Genomic DNA, 19,889 nt, shown 5'->3' with positions numbered 1-19,889 from the left:
CAGCCGCACTAGTGTGGTTTGCATCATGTCACGAGTCCATGTCATGACCGCATCGCCAAGAGCTACCATCTTCGAAAGAATTTCGAGATGAAAAACAATTCAATCAATGCCAAAAAAAAAAAATGTTTTTTGTCTTCATTGGGCTCCGAACCGGGGCCGAAGGAAACAGATCACTTTTGCTGCCCACTGCATTAGACCGCTGCACCATCTCGGAAGTGAATTTCTTCATGTGATAAGCAGCCAGTCGTTCACTCAGCGCTTTGGATGTCATCTCAGTCATTGTCTTCAGCTCTTTTGACAAAACTGCACTGAATACCGGAATGAGGGGTATTCATTTTGATTGCGTGGCTGTAAGTTGACACCTGTGCTGGTGGCACACGAAGAGGACGACGTTGGTTCCTTCATGGGTAGGAAGTAATAAGATAGTTATTCGAGAACTTCACGGCGGGATAAGAAGTAGTCAGCGCTTAGTTGATATCCTGTTTGTTTGCCCAATGCATACAAAAAGTTGGGGCTAAAAACAGGTCTCTATATTTTGCCCGCCTGGACATAAGCGGGGCGTACAACAACATGAACAGGGAATATCTGTGGAACATACTAAAAGGTAAATGAATCGGTCGTGAGATAACTGGTATCACTCAATGCTCCCGTGCGCCGGGTCCTGTTATAATCAGTCACTAAGTAGGCGCAGCCACTGTGCTTCTCGGTTGTATTAGACGATTATTATTGCTGCAAATTCCGCACGTATCCCAAACACGTGTTAGTGAATTATACGCACCCCTGGCGTTCTCTAGGTGCCCCTCTAACACGCTTGGCACCAGCGACCCTTCGAGGCCAATGAATTGCGTGTCCACCTGACGCGCAGAGGGCCTGGGTCCAAGACCTAATGCTGCCCAATTTATTTTGTTAAATTAGTTCTATTTTTTGGCCACCCACTCACAGTCGCTTTTATGGTTACCACCGTGTGTTGATGGCAACAGCGCCAGAAGGATTTTCGTGTTATGAAGCTAGCGATGCTTTCGCATTAGTAAACGATAGCCCTGTTGAAAGATTAGAACTCGGGCAAAGTTACAGACGAGGCATTACACATTCGAGCATACTTGTCTAGAGCACTTTATTTCCTCTGCGGGGGAAATTCTAACGCAGCTACTGGATTTTACTGATAATACTCTGCAATTTAAAATTGATTCAGTTAAAGTTGCGATTTTATAAATTTTATAGATTCATAATACCATTAAATAAATACAAATGAAAGAGGCTCCGCATAATGGAAACTATAACCGCCTCATTTGAACGGGATTCCCCTACGTTTCACAAATACAGCATTGGTATCTGGAAAAGTTCCTGTTTTCTCGTGTTAATAAGGAGCCCCGTTCGGATTGCCAGACACACATTATAACAGCCCTCAATTTCGAGTGGGATAGAATGAATTGTAAAGTCCAGTGGACCAAATCTGAATAGGGAAAAAGGCTTTGGTACATGACTTCGCACAAAGGAAAGCTAAATCACTTTCGCCTGCACTCTGCAGATAGCATAGAGCGGTCAACTATGAACAGTTAGTTTAGTAGTCTTTACTTTTGATCTTTCACTCCTACATAAACACAATAATCAGTAAATTGTTCAATGCGTTAGTATATGTGGCAGAATTGCTCGCTTCTGGGCTATGTTTATCGCTCGGGTCTGTATAAAAAGTATGAGGCATATGCAGGACATTTATGAGCTCATGGCCTGTGTCAAGATGAGTGCACGCAAACGTGAAATATTAAACGACTTTTCTTGATTAATTCCCAACTATGAAGTCCCTGTGCACAGTTAACAAAATTCCACCCGATTTGCGTTCATGCACGAACGAATCTTCATGAGCACAAGTCGTATTCTCCCTGGTTGGTGACGTGAGCGCATCTTGCAAGTGCAGATGAAAACGAGGCTATTTTTATGCATGATTTTAAATCTGGATCGAATTCACTATCTGTTTTAAGAAAATAAACGATTCCTTTAACATCATCGCAACCCACTTAAAATGGATTAGACTTTCGTGCCATCATGTAGTATAGATAATAATGAGGCAAGTTTGATTTCGCAGAGCGGGCGTCTTTAACCCACACAGCTTTTACGAAACGGCCACTGTACACACTTTGGGCACGAAAGAGTACCGGAAGTGTAGAGTGCAGAATACAACGGACATAACATTACCCGAGTTTTTATACCTCCTACCTCAGTGATATGACATCCATGAGGACAACCTTTCTGCGCCGTGCAGTGCATTAGTGGCCAGAAGCGCAAATACTTTTGTTTAAAATTAGTCTTCGCGGGGAACCAGCACATAGCAGTCTTCTTCCCACGGCTGCATTTACCTGGAATACAATTTAGTTGCCATGATCGATATTGTGATACGTTTTTCTGCAGTCTGCAAGCATCCTCTCTTCCTTCCGCCGAGACGCGCGTCATTGGTCAGCTTCGGCCGAAACTTCTGAGAAATCCGTTTGTTTCTCCGGCCGGGTGAGTCAACCTCGCCGCCTAGGGATGAAGAGGGGGTGACGCCGATGGGCGAAAAACTACAAGATCTCCTCGCGGGGAAAATGAGACGTTTCTCCTATATTCTTGAACCCTCTACGCGACGCCACGCGCGCGCTTCTTTCGCGCTGCGCTGACTGAACGGAAATGTGCGCCGACTTCCTGACAAGGGGGAGTCTACAGAATTTAACGTACATCACGTGATCTACTGCTCCTGAAGCAGTCGCGTGACTCCCTCCACCATAATCCCCCATGAGACCCCTTTAGCCGATTCCAACAGCCGCTCTGCGCAGCAGCTGGCTTAACGCTACACAGTTCTTCCCCGCAGTTACCGCTGCACGCTTCGGAGCAGTCTATCAGCTGTGTGGTTTTCCTGCACGCTCATACATATTGAAGTGACTTTAATCTACATACACGGTGTCTTTGCTAAGATGGACTAAAATTTCAATAAACGAATAAATTTCAATAACTGAATTGAAATGTTAAGATTTATGTGAAATGCTGGCCAGTATATTTGTTCCGCTAACCTAAAGATTTGTACCGGTGGAACTGGCTAGTAGTTTTTTACTCCGCCTGCTTCACATACATGTATGCAATACCTTTTCTGCACGTAACTATATAGATCACATTTTTTGTGCTTACAGAAGCGCGTGTTAATGAGACACGGAAGTAGCAACAATGCGCCGTCAATACAAGAGAATCGACAGTTTACTGTATTACTAATGGAATGAATAAATAAATACGATGCAACTGAAACTCATGCAATTCAAATAAAATAATGTTTTGAATATCTGAAAACCAATCAGAGAAGTTAGAGCAAAATAAAGGCCTGACCTTTGAATGTAACAGTAAGTGGCAAAAATACGCCGAAATTACGAATGAGCTCATTCATTTCATCATCATAATGCACAACCCACTCTTTCATTCGGATTTTGCAGTCCCAATAAAATCAAAATCCAGCACATCTAGTGGCAGTTTGTTAAAATAGTAAGAAACATAAAGCTATCTTATCATTTTCCTATATTCAGTGTGGCCCTCGGATGCTAATAACTCAGTATAGACATGAGTGTGGCTGGTTTTTTGTCTGGATATGTAAAGTGCTTTGAAAATTAGTTTCTAATAATTTTTACCATTATTTGTTCTCTAGACTGTTTCTAAAAGGAGGCCAAAGCTAAAGGCTAAAAGTCTGACGAGGCCTTGGCCCCGCGTACAAGTTTTACAGCAATGTACAAAACACATCGTTCGGTCAGCAGTACCGGCATAGAAAAACACTATGCAAACATAGAACAGAAAGTTGGATACTTATTTACATCATACAAATTGATCTAAGATAATAAAACAAAAGACGTCTTCCGGCAAATCTAAGTCAGTGCACAAGGGCGAAGGCAACAATATTCAAGAAGTGGTTAACCAGCCCTACACACATCAAAACCAGAGGCAATAAATCTAAAGAAAGGCAGTTTTTTATTTGATCGAAAGCATTAGTGTTTCCTTGTACAACTGCGGAAACAAAATGTGGTTACAGGATTCTACATGACGTTCAGTCGTGAACGAAACAGTTGAATTAACCAGGAAATGTCCATATTTGTTTTTAAAAGCATTCTAGGATTTGTATAAGTCTATGACCATTTCAGGTTGATTCAATAGTTCAATGCGCTGAAATGTTAGCGTTTGTCGATCATCATTCGTTTGTATGAGAGGTACCCTCCACAGAGAATTGCGCATCTGGTATGTGCTATGTTCTATCTGAGGGCCATGCCGTTTATTCCTATAAAATCACTGCTATAGCTTGAAATAATAAACCTTGTTCTGTTTTTATTTATTGTATTCGACGAAAAGTGGCCCGGTTCGTAAGTTGCGCCTGTCGCCTCTGCAGTTCTCGCACCAGCGTAATACCTTATTTTGTGCAATTATTAATTTGTTATATTTAAAGGCTGTCGTAATTCTCCAAACTATTACATTCTATAGCTTAACCTAGAGTAAAAGAGAGGATAATACAATGCCTGTTTTATGAAGGTAGGTATGAGAGTTTGAGTTTTACAGATATTCCCAGTTATTTGTGCTAACTCAGCTTTCAATTTGTTCACATGCGTAGTGCATGAAAGCTCTTCGCTGAACCAACCGCACAAGAATTTTTGTTCTTTTACCTGTTCAGTAAGAGTTTCATTGCAGCTGATATTTATTGCTGAATTATCTCGTTCATTAATGGGCTTGAAAATTATGTACTTTCTTTTATCTGTATTTAAAGTCAATTTGTTTTCTAGAAGCCATTGAGCTCATTTAAGCAGGTATTCATTCGCAACTCTTTACAAGCGTGCCTTGTTTAGTTTAGTTAAGAAAACATTGCTACTATCGGTCTATAATAGGACAAGTTATTGAAATATCATTTATGAACACTGGGAATAAATACGGCCCTAAGATGGATCCCTGGTGCTCACCGTAAGGAATCTTCCATTTTACTAGACGATAGGTCATTAATGTGTACGTACTGATGGCGGTCACACAAATAAGTTTCAGTTAGACGAAATGCGATTCCTCGTACACCATACATATCAAGCTCGTTTAACAGAATGCCGTGCTGTACAGTATCGAATGTTTTTATTAGGTGTAAGAATAAACTAAGGGCCAAAGTGTTTTCTCGATATTTTCCACTATTTTTTCTTTTATGAATCAGGACCATTTTTGATTATTTATTTTGTTTTTAATCTACTCTGAGAAGAGTTCATAATCTGATGCTTCGCAAAACAATTAGTTGTGGTTTAGCTCTGGTTAACCCTATTTGAATTGCGAAAGCAACAGCGGAAGCTTCTGTTGCCTGCTACATCATTCCCCTTTCACGCCCTATCGGTGTAAGGCGCTACATTATTGGGGGCACATAAGCTCATCTTTTAAGGGTATGACGCGAAAGCGGAAGCTACTAGCCCACATATAAAGCCATGCTTCAACCAAACCGTATCGACGTGCCTGCGTTGCGTAAGGATAACGAGAATGCAAACAGTTCTGTCAGGTTGATTCTGATATCGCCTTCCCTTATATAAGGAGCAACCCAAGTTGGCAGCTCCTGCCCGTGGCCTTGGGGTAACATGAATTCAAATGTCATGGCAGGCTGATTTTTTAATAAGGAAACTGTAGCTACGCCTCTTCCTGCCTCTTCACGACGTAACTGCGGCCACCCGAGGTCTCGCGTTGGCTGTCGTAGTGTTGGTTTCGTAACGAAAAGCAAACCAGTCTGAAACTATTAACTCTTTCAAATATCTTCGAAAGCATCAGGAATACGGAAATTAGGCGGTAGTTATGAATGTCGAACACATCACCACCGTATTATACTGGTGAAACTTTAGCAATTTTTAGTCACTCAGGAAAATCTCGAGACACGAGCATAGCATTAACAATATGTGTCAGTAGTGCACTTATAGTGCTTGTGGTGTATTTTAGTGGCAAGGCTTTTATTTCGGCGTCAACAGCTGCAGCATCATTTTTAGTTGCGCGATGACTGCCTCAGTTGCAACCGGAGTAGATGGAAAAAACACTATAGATTCCGGCAGGCTGCTCACTTGCGGACAGTTATCTGTGCATGTTCTCAGCCCCGGATACTGACCGATGGTGACAAAGTGAGGATTTATTTTTTCTGCTAATTCCTGCCCATCCACGTGCTCGCTGTCCCATAACATTTATTTCACACCATCACTTGCCGGTGTTGTCTGTGATATAAGCGCTCTTCGGAGCGCTTATCACAATCAACATTTTTCTCTGATCTCCTGTAATATGGATATACTTATGCTAATAAAAATCAATTTTAGCTATTCCGGATTTTTTTTATACACAACGAGAAAAGCGCGATGACGACTCTGTATGAAAGTAAAGTACATTTTATCCCTTTCTTTAATTCGTTTGTATAAATCCTTCGTTACCCATGGTTTTCTTATTTTTCTGTCTTTTTTTTTTTTTTTTTTTTTTTGCTCTAAACTCACATAGAGGGAAGGCTGCATTATAGCAGGAAAGATACTGGGGAAGAAACTTCTGGTATACTGTGCTGGGGTTGGTATCTTTAAATACTTGGCCCCAGTTTGCTTGCACTAGGCGACAATGAATATTTTCCAACGTTTGTTTATTGTGTGAACCAAATGTGCTCTCCTTTTCTTTCCCGGGCTTTTTTGTTGCGACCGACACCAAGCAAAAGACATGCATATGATCGCTGATGTCATCACATCAGCAGCAAGTTTTCCTATTTCATTGCTTGTAATGCAGACGTCAATGCACGTGGCTGTTTTGGCAGCAATCCTGGTAGGTAACCTTATCACATTTTTAAAAGCATACTCATGCATAATATCTTGAAACTATTTCACACACTGGGCACTAGACATAGCATGAACGTTTGCATGGCCAAGAATAACAAGACAGGCAGCTAGATGTTCAAGTGATTCCAGGGCATATTCAAAAAATCCTAAAAGTTACTCTACGGTGCCGCATGGCAGTCTGTACACAGCACCTATCACCACATTCGAAGCCTTAACAAATAGGCTTTCATTCAATGACTGTAGCGCTAAGCATTTACTTCGTAATCACGGAATCCTGGCAGTCGCTGAACTCGTTAAATACAACCTGTGCACATTCTTCCACAAGTTACTAAACGACCAACTTCCAGTATCACTTATCCCACAGATTTCACTAATAAATGATAACAAAACGCGATTCGCAAGAAATAAAAATTTATTACTACCTAGAGTACGAACAAATTATGGGAAACAAACTTTTCATTTTTCTGCTATCATGGTCTGGAACGCGTTACCATCCATCGTCAAATCTCTTTAAAAAAAAACAGATTTGCATCCGAAGTTAAACAATTATTTTTAACAACAGAAAACTGATACTGAATAATGACTATGTTATCAGCTTTACGTGGTATGTATTTTTATGTGGTTTAACATGTTTAAAGTGTGTACTGCCATGCCTTTTTATGCATATATTTTATTACTGTTTGATTTGGTGTTTAACTTGCTTGCTCAGTGTGCTTTTTGTTGCAAAATAATGTTATTTTTATTATGAACTCATTTATTGTCTACGTTCAATTTATTTTACCGTGAATTATTGCTGTCTTGCATATTAATTGTTATCTGTCATTTATCGGAGGTCCCGATACAGTCACTGACTCTGGGACCTCCTTCTGTATGTATAAGCTGGAATGTACTAAACGGATATAATAAAATTGAATTGAATTATTTTCACTCAGCTTTGCTAGATCATCATAATTACATATGAGCAACAACTCTTAAACTAAGTGGCTGTACCACCGCCTATTCTGTTTTCTCTGCAAACGATTACACTCTTATAACCCTGTATGTGAGACGTCACGTAGTTTTTCGACAACCAAGGTTAAGTTAGGACAATTACATCGAATTTTGGATAGAGTCGAGGCACATATCTAAATCATCTATCGGGTTTTACTACCTGTGACAAGTACAAATCATAGAAACGATTTGCCCCTGCTTCAAGCATTCTGTTGCCATTGACCAACTTCTCGGGAGCTGTTCTATAATATATATATATATATTTTTTTTTTTTGGGGGGGGGGGGGGGGATTCCTCACAATAATTTATATTTTGGTTCTTAGAAGGCCCAAATGCATGAAACGTCAAAATACCGTATTTATAGGGATGGAGTTGTCCAGATATGTGTATACTGTCTGAAGTAAATTTACAAATGTCGCATATTTTATCCACTAAAACGCACGTAAATTACACGATTTCGTGTCATGAAGTCTTCGATTTGAGAAGACCAACACATACCAGAACCGAACTAGATTATGACATTTTAAACTCTATTGGAGTACTGAAACAGCGAGCACTTGGAATTGGAACATTTGCTACCATGCAAAAGAATTGTTTCGGTAAGATCTACGTTTCGAGTGAATATCTAAAACTTCGCAGCATCGGGTTGGCTTTGTTTATGTGTCTGTGGTTTACAGAAATGCAGTCTACAATATATTTCTTTAATCCCAGTGGAGGAGCTTTAATGTCAGCGGATTTTACTCTTACGATGTCATTGAAACGCCCCTGAAACGGTGCGGTGAATCGCAATGCAAGAAATCCACACAGTTCTTTTTTCTATCGAGTTAAATTTGAAACTTTGCATAGAACCTATAACTTATGAATAATTCTTAAGAAGTGGTAAATGTGTCGTCTGAAGTGGTAAATCTCAGCGTCTGAAAGAGGGCCGTCTAAGAACGACTACATAATTACATGCCAGGTGCCGTGCTCTGATACAATGGTTCGAATGGCATACCCTCCTTATCCTTGAATTCTATATGGATCCAGAACTTGAAACAAGTGCTCAAACCATCATCATCGTCATCATTATCATCATTCCCGCACTTACCGGTATTGCGAGCACCAATTGAAGACCGATATGCAATGTCGTTTCAGAATCGCACCGGTCATTTCCCTCGATTCGTCCCTTGAATCGTTACAGGCTTACCTGGATTGAATAGCGGTATCTAGGAGTAGGCGCGACTATGAGCAAAAAAGAGGGAAGTGAGTATAGGGTTCAATGTGGCGCCGCACCTGTTTGACGTGTGCCTGGCCAGTGTTGTAAGGGAAGTGAAGCACGCCATGAACGACCGTGTGGTCATCATATACAATCAAGTTGATGACTTCCTGGTCCATACGAAGACATACCTTAAAAGCTGTAACGACGAGTGCATAGTAGAAGTTTAGTACCCTGGAGGCTGAATTCCCTGAATCGGGTTTCACCTTCGTGGTTCCATAAAACGACCAAAGAAATACCTTGAGCTGTTAGTGCACTTCAACAGCTCGCTTGTGTGTTGGTACTATGAATGGAGGTCTGGCAAAGGTCTACTCTCCACTGACTCCGGGCGTTTCAAAACAGTAAATCGGACCCTACCAGCTTCGGTCCCGTAGTCAGCATTAGAGGCCTCCTGCGTGTACAATATTCGGCGCCGTCATGCGTGCTTGCTACATAAACTGCGTGCAAACGTGGCTTTCACACGCTAGTACTCGCATTTAAATGGATAGGCGGACTCTCCGGATTGTTCAACTTGTGGCATCACCGAGACTGTGGGCCATATATTATTGGTGGGCCCAGTGTATGCTCGTCAACTGTTGCGTTCTACCGGCCAAAGGCAGGCAGCTACGCGATGAAAACCAGGCAGATTCACAGAGCTAAAAGACGACGCTTTATTTCCGGCTCGGAAATATATAGAGAAGGAAAGAAAGGAGGGGAAGAAGGAAAGAGGGACTATCTACGCATGCGCTGGTTATCTGCAGCATTGTTGTCAGCAGCATTTCCTTGCCCTAATAGACATATCGCTCCACTGGCTTTCAAGTTCTTGTGGACCGGCGTAGCTCAGGAGCAGGCCCTTCGGGAAGGTCGTGAGCCTCGTCTGTTGGGGCCCCTAAGGGCGCAGGAGGCGATTCTGCAGGACTTGATACTTCTCAGCTTTCGTCGGTGTCTGATGAGCGTTTTCGGATCTGGTCGACATGACGTCGAACGACTCCGTCCTCAGTAGCCACAGTGACTAGACTAGACGGGCACCACTCGTCGATTTCACTTTGTCTGGTGTCCACTTTTCTCCTACGCCGTAGTTGCGCACGTAGACTGCGTCTCCCGGGGTGAAGTACCAACTGGCGGAATCAGTCTCTGAATGCTTGGGCATTTCGTAGTTCCTGGGAGGAAAACACATATCTAATTTTGTACGCAAACGGTATCCCAGAAGAAGTTCGGACGGAGTAGAGCCTGAAGCTTGTGGCGAATTTCTGTAGTTACAAAGAATTCTCGGCAGAGCAGTTGTCAACTCCCCGCCCGGCATTTTCTTCAAGCCCTCCTTGACTGTTCTTACGGCCCGTTCCGCAAGACCATTGCTCTGGGGGTGATAAGGCGGGGTACGAATATGCTCGATTCCATTTTTCTGTAGGAATACCGCAAACTCTAACCCAGTAAAGGGTGTACCGTTGTCGGTAAATATGGTGCGGGGCAATCAAAACCTGCTAAACAAGGTTCTCATGCAATCGGCAGTGGCTTTAGCGGTTGCTCGAGATACTGGAATGGCTTCTATCCAATTGCTGTGTGCATCGACAATTACCAACAACATTTTGTTTCCAATAGGCCCTGCATAGTCTGCATGCAGCCGTGACCACCTCTCTCTTGAAATCGGCCAGCTGACAGGATTCCTAGGGGGCATGGGCAAAGCCTGCACACAGCTTCGATAATTCGAGACCAATCTACAAATATCTTGATCTAAACCGGGCCACCAAAACTTAGCCCTCGCCCTTGTCTTCACGGTTGACGCACCCTGATGAGACTCGTGTAGCATCGTCAACAGTTTCTCACGCGCCGCACTTGGTATCACCACACGATGCCCCCAGTACAACAGCCCCTTCTCCACAGACAACTCATGTCTCCTTTTCCGGAATTCCGCCACTTCCCTGCTGTCACCTTCTACGACGGAGGGCCATCCGTTAGTCACGTACCTGCATATCTCTTGCAAAAGTCAGTCAGCTGCTGTGAGCGCTTGAATCTCTTGGTGGGAAACCGCTTGTTGGTCCCATTCGTTGATTATAAGCACCATTTCCGACAGATCTGTTTCCGCTTGCGGCTCCTGCAGCGATTGAGGCAAACGGCTTAGAGCGTCAGAAATTAGCATCTGTTTTCCAGGTTCACAAATGAGCTTGTACTTGTATGCCCCTAGCAAAAGTGCCCAGCGCTGAATTCGGGCGGCAGCCATGACAGAAGTTTGACGATCCTGTCGGAGTAGACCTAATAAGGGGCGATGGTCCGTTACAAGCGTGAACTCCCGGCCCAACAGGCAATCGCGAAACCGTGTCACGCCAAACACCAGGGCTAAAGCCTCTCGCTCAATTTGGAAGTAGTTTCTCTCACCTGAGGTGAGCGTCCGTGATCGGAAGCCAATTGGCCTGTCTTCACAATTTATTCGGTGGAAAAGGGCAGCACCGACACCGTAAGGCGAAGCATCGCATTCCAACATCAACAGCTGCGGATTAAAGTACGTTAGCACTGGGGCTGAACACAAAGCATCCTTGGCCTTCTTAAATGCCGCGTCTTCTTTTTCGTGCCAAACCCATTTTGCACCTTTTTTCAAGAAGGCTGTACAGGGGTGCAAGCATAGTGGAAATATTTGGCAAAAACGTGTTGTAAAATGTAACCATTCCCACAAAGGATCGCAACTCGGCAACATTTCGCGGTAAAGGGGCTAGCCTGATTGCATCCACGTGCTTCTCGAGGGGGTGTAGCCCTTCAACATCAATACGATGACCAAGATACGTCACCGATTGTTCGCCAAACTTGCACTTGTCATAACGAAGTTTGATACCGTTCTCGCGGAAACGCTGTAGCACCGCTTGCAGATTTGCGTTATCAGCATCGCTGCTCTCGGCTACCAGGACATCGTCTAGATAAGCCTGAGTCCCTTTTAGTCCTTGCAGCACCGATTCAATCTTTCGTTGGAATAACGCTGGCGCTGATGCGATGCCAAACGGTAACCTGTTGTAGCAAAAGAGCCCCTTGTGTGTGTTTATCACTGCTAATTTCCGCGAGTCTTCATCTAGCTCAACCTGATTGTAAGCATCGCGAAGGTCTAAAGTACTGAATTTTTTTCCTCCACATAGAATTGCAAAAATGTCGTCTATGACAGGCAAGGGGTACTGCTCAACCTCGCACACAGGGTTTAGTGTAATCTTAAAGTCCCCGCAAATGCGCACTGTTCAGTCCCTGTTCAAGACTGGCACGATGGGCGTCGCCCATTCAGAATGAGGAACTGGGGATATTATGCCAGCCGAGACTAATCTGTCAAGCTCTTTAGACACTTTATCACGAAGTGCAAAAGGAATTTTCCTTGCCTTAAAGAACTTGGGGTTTGCTCCGGCCTTGATGTGCAGTCGGGCTGGCGGACCTTTAATGAGACCAGCGCCTTCAGTGAACAGGGCGCAGTTTTGCTGGAGCAGCATCGGCACGTCCTCCCTGGCTTGCTTTGATACGGAAGGCTTCGAATACATGGTCAGCACCTGAATGCGTTCGTCTGTCAATTTTTTCAGCAGGTCCCAACCGCAAAGACTGGGGCCATTGCAGTCTAAAACCGTCAGACTGCATTGTACTGTGGTACCTTCATAGGAAACTGGCATGTTCAGTGTACCGAGGAGTGGCAACTTTCCGAGATAGCATGAAAGCTGTACTTCCGACTTTTGCAGCTGCGGCCATTGATGGGAGTGCACTTGGTAAATGCTTTTGGGAATGACGCAAACAGGGGAGCCGGTATCAATATCCATCATTATTTCGATGCCATTCCATGCAAACGATTTTCTGATGGGGGGTATAAGAGAGCGCGTGGTGGTCAAGGACCAGATTTGGGACGCGCTACTATCACTCTCTTCGGTTTCTGGCGTCTGTGCTGTTAGTGCTAGCGTCCTGCTTGTCTCATTTGTCGCACACATTCGCGCTAAATGCCCTGGCCGTGCCCACTTAAAACATTTGCGCTTGATTAGTCGACAAGCCTTTGTATTATGACCATGCTTACCGCAACATTTGCATTGTTGCACGCCCTGTGACTTCGTGCGCGATTCGTATTGGCCAGAGAGCTTTAGCAATCTCGCTTGTTCTTGGTCAGTAACAATCCCTTGCGAATCGCGTTCAGCGCTTTCTGCGGCGAGGGCAAGAGCCTCGGCTTCTTCGAGATTCAGATTTTTCTTCGCTAACAGCTGCTTCTGCAGATTATTGGATCTGACACCACACACAATACGGTCCCTTATCATTCTGTCTAGCATCGTTCCAAAATTGCAATTGTGTGCCATCTGCCGTATTGCCACAATGAATGCATGTACAGATTCCCCTCCTTGCTGGCAGCGATGGAAGAACTTGAAACTTTCAGAGATTTCATTCGGCACCGGGTCGTAGTAGCTGCTTAGCGTCTCCACAACTTCTTTGTAGGTAAGGTCGTTAGGCTTTCGCGGTGCTACCTTCGCGTTCAAAATTTCTATTGTCCTTGTTCCAAGCGCTGCTACCAGCAGGGCTCTTTTCTTAGCATCGTCTATAAGATCATTCGCTTCTAAATAAGCTTGAACCTTGACAAGGTACGGCTGCCACTTATCTTTTTCGTCTTCGAATTCCGGTAGCCTGTGTGCCATGGCTGATCCTTGGCGGTGGGTTCCTTCTGCGTGACTGTCGTGCTTGGGCGTATTGCTGGTTGTCGTGACGCTGGGGCTACGTCGACCCGGCCTTCACTTGGTAGCGTGCAGAGACTCGGGGTTGAAGTAGGATTGAATCTTCGAAGTTGGTGAAATATGTACAAGCAGGTTTAATGGCACTTTGAGAAACTTATTTACAAGATTATTTACACGAAAAAGAAGGGTACATCAGCAAAAGGGCAAGCGTTAAGAGTTCATAGCGAGAAGCGACTGGATGAGCCGTTTACCCAGGGCTCAGAGCGACATTTCGTGCTCTGCAGCGTCCTTAAAAACCCCCTATGTCCAGCCCCTCTCTGAAGATGCTGACCAACCAAATCCAGGGCACGCCCCTCAGGTATCGGCATCCAATCGAACACATCACTGCACTGATGGTCTGAAGCACTGACTGGTCCGGCATTCATTCGTTGGGCGTGATCACTTGTTGGCGGGAAAAGCTTGGGAACGGCGAGGAGAGGAGGTACATTTCTATTCTTCAGCAAAGAAACCACAGGCTGGTTCTGACAAGGGGTTTTACTTCTCAGAAACCCGAGTGCACGTGGCGCCGCATAGGGCTCCCAACATGGTCCCTTTTCGACAATTGCAAATCTTTCCTGCATTCCCGGGAAATCACTTAATGGCCGTATGAGTCATGCTCCTTTCTTGTCCTGCACGTCAGCGGACATGTCACTCTGTCGTCTCCTTTGGATAGGAGGCATTCATCACTGGAGGATAGCACTTCTGACGACTGGAAGGGTGAACAAAAGAAAGAAAGCACTTCCTGCTATTTCCCGCAGGGGGACGTTTCTTTGTGTTTTTCCAGACGTTCTCTTGACAGGGTCAATTTGGCATTTGCAGGTTGTCCACAAAGCAAAACATGCTTACAAAACAGGATTCCTGGAAACAGGCTCACTTAGAGCCATTGGACCATCACCACATATTCACAAAACTTATCCATGCCCACAGGCGAACAATAGAGCGCGCAAATGCGGATGCTTGGTCGTAACAGCCTCCTCCCCCGCCAGAAGAGACTCGGAGGGCAGCAGTCCCAGCTGCTGCATGAAGAGACGACTTAATGGCCTGCACGTGAACGCTTGAAGCTCGCTGTTGCTTGTCGCGTTGTCTTGATTGTTGTAGGCCAAATTGCTCGAGCTGTCTGAAACTCAACCACATGTCGAAGCAAGCACTCGGCTCCCGTCTGAAGAGACCAGGTCAAATGAAAACTGCCATTGTTGTTCGAGAAAAGCCCACTCTCAAGACGTTCAGGACCCACGTATTCCTAGAAAACCAAACGTGCTGCTTTACATAGTCACACATATACAAGCGCACGAAAAAAAAAAAAAAAAACCTGATTATCAATTTGGATACATGGTGAGGAACATCTCGGACCGCTTAGAAAGAGCGGCTAAGCGCGTCCGCATTCCCATTTAACTTCCCCTTTTTGTATCTTATTTCAAAATTGTACTGCTGTAAAATCAAGCTCCACCTAAGAAGGCGACTGTTCTTCGATGTCGCAGTTTGCAGCCAAGCCAGGGGACAATGGTCCGTCTCTACGGTGAATTTGGCCCCTCCAAGATAGCACTGCAATTTTTGAATGGCCCATACAATGCAAGCGCATTCTTTCTCTGACGCGCAATAAGCCCTCTCTCTAGAACTCAGTTTTCTGCTCAAGTAGAGCACGGGGTGCTCATTACCGTCGTCATCTCTCTGGCAGAGAACAGCACCTAACCCTCGATCACTGGCATCACACTGGACCGTGAATTCTCGGCCATAGTCTGGAGCTCGCAATACCGGACGGCTAATCAGCACAGCCTTCAGGTTTACGAAGGAGGCTTCCTTTTGTTCGTCCCAGACTACATTTGTCGGTTCTGTCTTGCGGAGAGCGTCGGTCAGAGGGCTAGCCAAAGATGAATAGTTAGGGATGTAGTGATTGTAGTATCCCGTCAGACCTAGGAATGCTCGAATTTCCGTCTTCGTGCTCGGCCGCGGGTAGTCTGCTACCGCAGAAATCTTAATCTCGCTGGGTTTCCTGAAACCTTGACCTACATTGTGACCCAAGTAGTCCACGGTCGCCCTTGCCAGGCAACATTTCTCGGCCTTTACGGTTAGTCCAGCTTGACGCAAAAGGCTCAGTACAGCTCTTAGATGTACCATATGGTCCGCCCATGAGTCGGAAAAAACCGCAATGTCATCTAAATAAGGCACCGCGAATGTTTCACACCCCTTTAAAACCCTATCCATGAGTCGGGAAAAACAAAATGGAGCATTTTTGAGCCCGAAACTCATCATTGTTGGCTGGTAGCTGCCCGTCGGAGTGACGAAAGCCGCGTATCTGCTGGCGCGTTCAGTGAGCGGTACTTGCCAGTATCCTCGAGTAAGGTCCAGCGTAGTCACATATGCCGCTCTACTGACCTGTTCTACTCTCTCCTCAATATTCGGAATAGGATACACTTGATCCCTGGTGAGAGAATTTAGCTTTCGGTAGTCTACCACAGGCCTAGGGTCTTTACCTGGAGCTTCTACTAAGATCATAGGCGAAGCATAATCGCTTTCCGAGGGTTTTATTACTCCCAATTCCAGCATGCGAGTTACTTCCCTATCCAGAATTTCTCTTTGCCTTGGAGAAAATCGGTAGCACCTTGATCGCACTGGCACGTCTGAAGTCAGCTCAATATCGTGCTCAGTCAAATCAGTCCTGCCTGGCCTGTCCACGAAGCAGGCCTCAAACTCTGTTATTAGCTCGCCCAGATCGGACAGCTGGGATTTCTTTAGTTCTCCTCTCTGCTCCGTCTTTTTGTGAAGCTCCTGAGCGTTGCTTCCTTTTCCGCTGAGGCAAATCAAGTTGTCCCCCATCTCCTCGGGAAGGTTTAACGTTAGATTTACCATGGTTTGCTCCATAGCTAAGTCCTCTCGGGTTCCACTTAAAAGTCTCGTGAGATTACTAGACACTGGCGGCAAGATGTTACTCTCTAGAACGTCCTCATTCCGTGTCTTATCAAGCTCACTTTCAAGTTGACTTATCTGAGATGCCTCGCTCTCAAAGTTTTCTGACCCGCTATCTTCCGCATTTACCACTGTTTTAACTGCCGTTTCCTCCGCTGTGGAATTTTCTGGTATGAGCAGTGTAGCTAGTTCTCGCGCCTTTGAACGTGTTAAGGCCTGCACATCTCTGTCTCCGAAAATCAGAAGGCAAGCTTTGACCTTCTCGTAGTTGTCCGCGTCCTCCTTGTTTAGCCGCGCGACAACCTCCGCTGCCTCGCAGGGCAGAACCGTCAATAATCTCTGAGACCACGTGTCTCGCTGGAAGGACAGTTCTTCGCAAGTTCGCTCAAAGTTACCCAGATACAGACCGATATCCCCTGATATCACATATGGCTGCATGTACTTTGACATCTTGAAATCTGCCTCCTTGTTGAGAAGAGGTACCGCTAGCTGGGGACAATTGCCCGACCTCTTGCTCAACTCTACTTCTAATTTCCGGAGCTCAATTTCTAGCTCCCGCTTTTTTGCTTCTCTCTCAAGCTTCTCACGTTCGTGCTCCCTTTCCTCTTTTTCTCTCTCAAGTTCACGCTCCCTTTCCTCTTTTTCCCTCTGACGTTCGCGCTCCCTTTCCTCTTTTTCCCTCTGACGTTCGCGCTCACGCCTCTTTTCCTGTCTGAGTTGTTCCTCCTTGTTTTGGGCGATGAGGTTCCATGCTTCACTGAGCTCCTCATCATCGGCTCCCAAATCAGTGATTGCCTTTAAAATCAAGGGTTTTCGTGCCAAACCACTTGTATCAATTCCCAATTCCTCACACAACAGCAACAGGTCCGGTTTCTGCAGCTTTTGTAGGTCCATGATCGCTCCGAGTGTCGGCTACTTCCAAAACAACAGTGCAAACTACCAAACCTAAAGGCGTTTCAACACTTTTTACCAGTTCTTAAAATCTAACCCTGTTCTAGAACCTGGTCCACATCAGAAGAAAAGCCAAGCACTCACCCACACATGCGATCGATGTTCCGAGCTGCCCTCTTGGCCGATTGTTGCTCCTGCTTGTTGCTTGAGATGCCACCTCCGATCACAAGGTGTTGTGGCTTGTAGCTTCAGATCCACCTCCAATCACCAGATGTTGTGGCTTGTAGATTCAGATCCCAACGCTGGTCACCAGTGTTGGGGCTTGTAGATTCAGATCCTACCGCTGACATCAGTTGTCGCGACGCTGGGGCTACGTCGACCCGGCCTTCACTTGGTAGCGTGCAGAGACTCGGGGTTGAAGTAGGATTGAATCTTCGAAGTTGGTGAAATATGTACAAGCAGGTTTAATGGCACTTTGAGAAACTTATTTACAAGATTATTTACACGAAAAAGAAGGGTACATCAGCAAAAGGGCAAGCGTTAAGAGTTCATAGCGAGAAGCGACTGGATGAGCCGTTTACCCAGGGCTCAGAGCGACATTTCGTGCTCTGCAGCGTCCTTAAAAACCCCCTATGTCCAGCCCCTCTCTGAAGATGCTGACCAACCAAATCCAGGGCACGCCCCTCAGGTATCGGCATCCAATCGAACACATCACTGCACTGATGGTCTGAAGCACTGACTGGTCCGGCATTCATTCGTTGGGCGTGATCACTTGTTGGCGGGAAAAGCTTGGGAACGGCGAGGAGAGGAGGTACATTTCTATTCTTCAGCAAAGAAACCACAGGCTGGTTCTGACAAGGGGTTTTACTTCTCAGAAACCCGAGTGCACGTGGCGCTGCATAGGGCTCCCAACATGGTCCCTTTTCGACAATTGCAAATCTTTCCTGCATTCCCGGGAAATCACTTAATGGCCGTATGAGTCATGCTCCTTTCTTGTCCTGCACGTCAGCGGACATGTCACTCTGTCGTCTCCTTTGGATAGGAGGCATTCATCACTGGAGGATAGCACTTCTGACGACTGGAAGGGTGAACAAAAGAAAGAAAGCACTTCCTGCTATTTCCCGCAGGGGGACGTTTCTTTGTGTTTTTCCAGACGTTCTCTTGACAGGGTCAATTTGGCATTTGCAGGTTGTCCACAAAGCAAAACATGCTTACAAAACAGGATTCCTGGAAACAGGCTCACTTAGAGCCATTGGACCATCACCACATATTCACAAAACTTATCCATGCCCACAGGCGAACAATAGAGCGCGCAAATGCGGATGCTTGGTCGTAACATGGTTTCCTTGCTGCAGCAGAATCCTCGTCGCCACTGTTGCGTTCTACCGGCCAAAGGCCGGCAGCTACGCGATGAAAACCAGCAGATTCACAGAGCTAAAAGACGACGCTTTATTTCCGGCTCGGAAATATATAGAGAAGGAAAGAAAGGAGGGGAAGAAGGAAAGAGGGACTATCTACGCATGCGCTGGTTATCTGCAGCATTGTTGTCAACGGCTAGCAGAAAAGGGCTAGCCGTTTCCTTGAAGCGTTTGGACAAGAGGCCTCTGTCAGAGGGACGGCTGCATTGGCAGGACAAGAGGAATCGTGTTCAGGTGGTGCGGGCACTTTGCCATTTTTTGTACGCCGCTGGACTTGACCCGCGCTTGTAAAGCAAGTTGCCGTGCCTGTATATATTTTCTATGACTTTTCTCATATTATCACCCATCATAATCCTCTTTCTTCTCCCCTTTCCCTTCCTCAGTCCAGAGTAGGAGGCCAGATTTTAATCATTCCGGCCAACCTCTCTGCCTTTCCTTTCAATAAACTCATCTATCTATCTCCTGTGTGCACGAGGATACAAGAAGAAGACAAAAAAGCTAATATATGCTGGCTGCCCGACTGCCTTGATAGCTGCCGTCAGTATCGCTGTTGCAAAAATTGAAACCTTAACACAGAAACGCAAAAAATCCGCAGGCGGAGTCAGCGCAGTCGGCAATTTGTTACTCGACCTTACGTAGTGTTACCGTATATCCATGACATATTACACATAATTTCAGTAAGATTGCCTAAAAGGTTGTCGTCAGAGCACTGTATTCTACATATAACAAGGTTTACTCGATGGGCCGAAACGTTATTGCAAACAATGTTCGTAGCACCTGCTCAAAGAGACGCAAAAAGCGATTCCGTGCATGCCAGGAGGATGTCGTCTACAAGATTTTGTTTTCTTGTCAGCGAAACTACATCGGACAAGCTGGGCGGTGTATCAAAGACACAGCCCGTAAATATATAAATTCACTCCAGTGAGCATCATCC

General features: G+C 45.3%; 1 protein-coding gene across 1 annotated transcript; it reads right to left on the bottom strand.

Annotated features, from left to right (window-relative positions):
- Positions 1-9,706: 9,706 nt before the first annotated feature.
- On the bottom strand, positions 9,707-18,971 carry LOC146197943 (uncharacterized). Its single transcript, XM_084593219.1, has 2 exons — positions 18,875-18,971; positions 9,707-13,722 (listed from the first exon to the last, which is right to left on the bottom strand). Exon 2 carries the CDS (start codon positions 13,665-13,667, stop codon positions 12,252-12,254), a length of 1,416 nt encoding a protein of 471 aa, XP_084449345.1. The 5' UTR covers positions 13,668-13,722; positions 18,875-18,971; the 3' UTR covers positions 9,707-12,251.
- Between the last annotated feature and the right edge of the window lie 918 nt (positions 18,972-19,889).

This window comes from Amblyomma maculatum, chromosome 2 (assembly GCF_055883805.1).
Source record: "Amblyomma maculatum isolate TAMU_Amacu chromosome 2, ASM5588380v1, whole genome shotgun sequence".
NCBI classification, from domain to species: Eukaryota; Metazoa; Arthropoda; class Arachnida; order Ixodida; family Ixodidae; genus Amblyomma; species Amblyomma maculatum.
This window is presented reverse-complemented; position numbering and strand designations above follow the sequence as displayed.

What these genes read in the sequence shown, in the direction of transcription:
- LOC146197943 (XM_084593219.1), bottom strand. Translation starts at nt 13,667, where the DNA reads ATGGCACACAGGCTACCGGAATTCGAAGACGAAAAAGATAAGTGGCAG.